Genomic DNA, 5,125 nt, shown 5'->3' on the forward strand with positions numbered 1-5,125 from the left:
GTGTGTGTGTGTGTGTGTGTGTGTGTGTGTGTGTGTGTGTGTGTGTGTAATACAAAAAAATTTTTGCTAAGAGTTAGAGATTTTTCAGGGGGTACAGGATCCAGAAGCATGACTGCCCTGAATAACGCCGTGCGACACGCCACGGACGGCTTCATCGGCATCCTGGACATGTTCGGGTTTGAAGATCCTAAGCCAAGCCAGCTAGAGCACCTCTGCATCAATCTTTGCGCGGAGACGATGCAGCACTTCTACAACACTCACATATTCAAGAGCTCCATCGAGAGTTGCCGTGACGAAGGCATCCGGTGCGATGTCGAAGTCGACTATGTCGACAACGTGCCATGCATTGATCTCATTTCTTCCTTGGTAAGTCCTTTCTGTCGAAGACAATAATTCAGCAATCGTTGCTTATTTAAATATCTTACGTCTTCAAATAAAAAATTAATGCAAACAGTTAATTCTTGTATTTGTGCTTATGTACAAAAAATAATAATGTTAATAAATCAGAAAATGCAAAAAGTTTTCTAAATTTTTATATTTTAAACACATAAATGTATTATTTAAATAAAAATATCACGTTTCTTTAGTTTATTATTAACCCAGACAGCAAACTGATTTATCTTCTTGAACATCTATTGTCTTGCTATCTAGGAAATTTCTCTACAAAGTTGTTTTATGTATTAATTATGTACGTGTTAATTAGATGCGTCATTTTATTTACAGCGTACCGGATTGCTAAGTATGTTAGATGTGGAAGGCTCTATACACGGGACCGCAGAAAGTTACGTTGCCAAAGTGAAGGTGCAGCATAAGCAAAATCCTCGGTTATTTGAACCAAGGACCGTTGACTGTAGATCTTTCGGTATTCAGCATTTTGCAGGAAGAGTCACCTACGACACTTCAGACTTCTTAGGTACATAAAATTTCTCTTATTGCATTTAATAATGATTTTGGAAATTTATTGTGAACATTAATTAATTAATTAGTATGATAACGTTAGTATGTAATAATTTATGTGAAATATATTATAATAATATAATATAATAATTATATATGTCAATAAGAGTAAATTACAATTATATAATAATTGTATTCTCTCATTTGATACACATAAATTTAAACGAATAAACCTTTCTTTGGTTACTCATCACATTCAGCCCATTTCATTTTTAAAGATACAAATAAGGATGTTGTCCCTGATGACTTAGTAGCGGTCTTCTACAAACACACTTGCAGTTTCGGATTTGCTACTCACTTGTTTGGTAGTGAATTGAAAGCATTATACGCGAGCGATACTGTACCTAGAGGTGTTAGTTTTCGAATATCACCAACTTCTCACACTGATCTGTAAGTAATCAACGATGTGATTATACGACGACAAAATATCATAATAATTGATGCACTATATTTTGATAAATAATATTAATATTTCGATGTACATACACTTATCAAAGAAATTATTTTTTTCACTCTTTTTCTGTAAAAATTTGCATTGTTGTAATTGAATCAAAATATCATAAATCAAAATCAAAACATCTTCATTAGTGATAAACTTGAAATGTATACAAATAATTTCTACATTGTAATAATTATTTAAACAAGACCAACGCGTTTATAAGTAATTATAATCGTAATGAGTTGATTGTAAAATTTAAAAGAAATTAGCGCAAAAAAAGTAAAAATTGTTCTTTACAGTTTAAACGGAGACGAGCCAATATCAACGTTGACACAGGACTTTCATACAAGGTTAGATAATCTCTTGAGGACCCTTGTCCATGCTAGACCGCACTTCGTCAGATGCATCCGTAGCAATAGCACCGAGACGCCAATGCACCTCGACAGGGGAGTTACGATGCGCCAAATACGTTCGTTGCAAGTTCTGGAAACAGTAAACCTCATGGCGGGAGGTAAGATAGCGCAAAATTTTATTCTAATCAAGTTAAAATATTCAAATTTATTAAGAAAATCTTGATTTGTATATATAATAATAATAAAAAATTTTTTATCACAATAAATAAATCAAAGTGGAAAAAAAAACATAGATAATATATGTATAATTACAAATATATAAAAAAAACATGTAATTAATTCGTAACAAATTAATAATGAATATATTTACTTTTTCTTTATATCTTATTAAAAATAGTTTTATTTAAATAAAACAGCATTATTTAATCAAAATTAATTACGATTAGATCTTGAAGCTAATATATATGATGACTCATACAGGATATCCACATAGGATGCGATTTAAAGCTTTCAATGCGAGATATAGGTTGATCGCACCTTTCAAACAACTACGTCGCGCCGAGGAGCAGGCTGTCGAGGACACGAAATTGATTTTACAAAATGCGCAGCAGCTAAAGAGTAAGTTTGGCGCTAGCACAAGCTGGGCTGTCGGCAAACGGCATATTTTTCTCAGCGAAGGTATCAGACAGCAGCTCGAAAATCTGCGGGCGGAAACACGAAGAAAAGCTGCTACAGCAATTCAGGTAAGCATACTTTATTTTTAACAATTTCGCTACATCTTCTCAAATTTTTGATATAAACAATTTTTTTCTCTTTCAAACATTTAATAAAAATAATTATTTTTAAAACTTTGTTAGATAATGCTTAAGACTAGAATGTAGCCTTTATTATATTTAATTATCTCTACATCCAGAAGAAGAAAAATGTAATTTTTAAATTACGTTCATTTTAATTTCATTTCCAGGCTACATGGAGAGGATGGCGCGTACGAAAGAGATGGCCTTTGAGAAGAACAACCGTAGGAGTAACATGTGGCATTGGACAGAAGAAACCTCAACAACCACCTACTGGAACCAATACCGGAACCGTTCAGAGGAATGTCACTGCTGGTACAGGAACTGGAACTGGCACTCGTCCAAGACCGCAACCAATCGCTGGTACACCTCCTCCCGATCCTTCGGAGAAATGCGCCGATCAGAAGATGATCCAACAAACTTGTACACTTTTTGGATTGGATTTAGTAAGCACCGAAATAACATTATTTCGCAAAGAGAAAAATGTACAGTTCAAAAGAATATAAGAATATACAGTTTTTTATACACGTGTGTGAATGTACTTTTTATGTTTCAATTATATATTTTTTTATTTTTATCAATACAAATAAAATGCCTGTAACAGTTGAAACTGGATCTTTAATACTTAATGCTTAATACTAAATATAAAATTTAATACTTAATACTAAATAATTCATTATGTGTATATATGTACATGCATATTTGTAGTCATTCGAACTGCGCGCCGAATTAATGTTTTCCGGATTTATAAATGCAATTAAACTACTGTAATAACACCATAAATTAAATTAAAGTAACAAACAATAACGAGAGAATAAAGGGCACATAAAAGTCAAATATAAAAAATTTTAAAACATAAAAAAATCAAAATAAAGTATGTATAATATAATATTTTATAATTGATTAAAAATATAACATTTCGATCTCACGATTATTGAGCCTTCTTTAGATGTGAATACTCAAATATACTTCAGAAAGCATCTCACTGGTCATCATCACTATATAATTTTGTCTATCTATTCGATGTTCTCATTCAACACGTAACATCTCCGTGAGACCGAAACATATTATATTTTTAATCAATTATAGAATATTATATTATACATGTTTTCTTTTAATTTTTCATCTTTTAAAATATTTCTTTATAATTGACTCTTATATGTTCTTTATTCTCTCGTTATTGTTTTTTAAATTAAGAGTCCTTCGTTCTTATAATAACTTATTAAATTAAGAAGCAATTTTTAATAATTTGATGTTCAATCGGGCATCATATTAGAAAGATGTTAACGTACTGAAAAACTGTAAATTTATTGCGAAAAATATTACTTGGACCGGGAGTCAAACCCGGATCTCTTGTATTTCGAGCGTTCTTTTTAGACTACAGAGGCGAATATACATGCATGTACATAACATATATATAATTCACATTGAATTATGTAAGCATTAAAGATCCAGCTTCCGTTGTAGGCATTTAATTTCTAGCATTGATTGTGTTCTCAGATATACAGTTTAAATAAGATTCTTATTGTTTATATATTTTTAAATCTAAACATTATATGAGATAATAAAACGTTATAATGGATTTAATACTTTAGTAGAATTCAGTTTCAGTTAGAATCGCAAATTTTGTGCAAATTTATCGTAAAATGTTGCAAGAGAAAACTTTCTAACTTAATATAATCCTTCTTTTATCATACAGGAACGGCCGCCACCTGTCCCTCCTAGTAGATCCTACACCGTGACCGGAAACACAAAACTTGGTTATCCGCAAACCAGGATTATGAAAATGCCTTTTCCAGGTAGGAAATACCATTTAAAATAGTTTGGAAGGTAAAATATTAATGTGATATAAAAATGTACACAAATGGTTATTTAATTACCACTACAAAATATTAATTAAATATTAATTTATTTCTTTATTAAATGGTTAAATGATTAATATGAATATGTTATTAATACTAAATCAATTCTTGAATACATATATATATATTTACTTCAAACTGGACTTTTAAATTACTAATTTCAATTTTTATTTTATATCTAAAATTATTATGATTAATAATTACATAATATAATAATATTTTGAAGAATATTTTTCTAAATATATATATATATATATATAAAATTTAATACATAATTTTCAGAAGAGGGCGAAGGTGAAGTAGTCTTGTTGAAAGGAGAAACAGTTTTAGTCGTAGGTGCGTCGCCCAGACGAGGCCATCTTATTGTAGAGCACAATAATACTACACTACATGTGCCGTATCAATTCATGGAATTGAAACCCTGTAATATTAATGTTTAATGGCATAATAATATTTATTTTGACTCCACTTTTAAAGACTTGAAAAAAGCTATTTATAATTTTGTTTCCTTTATACATGTATAATTTGAAAAAATTATATTTGATTAAAATTTCTTCATAAAAGCATTCTTGTAAAAAAATAGTCAGAAAAGTAAAAAGGAACTATAATTTTACTGTTATATTTCTAATATAAATAAGATTCTTATATTATTCTATATTTATTCATCCTCTATGAATTAATTTAGAGCAAAATCTTGATAAAGTAAACATACGTTATATA

General features: G+C 30.1%; 1 protein-coding gene across 1 annotated transcript in view; it reads left to right on the top strand.

The window, feature by feature from the left end:
* The window catches only part of LOC105621913 (unconventional myosin-IXa), a 20,896-nt gene extending 16,051 nt beyond the window's left edge, over nucleotides 1-4,845 (top strand). Inside the window, exons 10-17 of the mRNA XM_012203350.1 lie at nucleotides 89-366; nucleotides 724-913; nucleotides 1,176-1,347; nucleotides 1,696-1,907; nucleotides 2,230-2,492; nucleotides 2,714-2,989; nucleotides 4,243-4,342; nucleotides 4,688-4,845. Coding sequence (XP_012058740.1) covers nucleotides 89-366; nucleotides 724-913; nucleotides 1,176-1,347; nucleotides 1,696-1,907; nucleotides 2,230-2,492; nucleotides 2,714-2,989; nucleotides 4,243-4,342; nucleotides 4,688-4,845 — 1,649 coding nt within the window. The remainder of the gene's footprint in view (nucleotides 1-88; nucleotides 367-723; nucleotides 914-1,175; nucleotides 1,348-1,695; nucleotides 1,908-2,229; nucleotides 2,493-2,713; nucleotides 2,990-4,242; nucleotides 4,343-4,687) is intronic.
* Nucleotides 4,846-5,125: the final 280 nt, after the last annotated feature.

Source organism: Atta cephalotes, assembly GCF_000143395.1.
Source record: "Atta cephalotes unplaced genomic scaffold scaffold00038, whole genome shotgun sequence".
In the NCBI taxonomy this organism is placed as follows: Eukaryota; Metazoa; Arthropoda; class Insecta; order Hymenoptera; family Formicidae; genus Atta; species Atta cephalotes.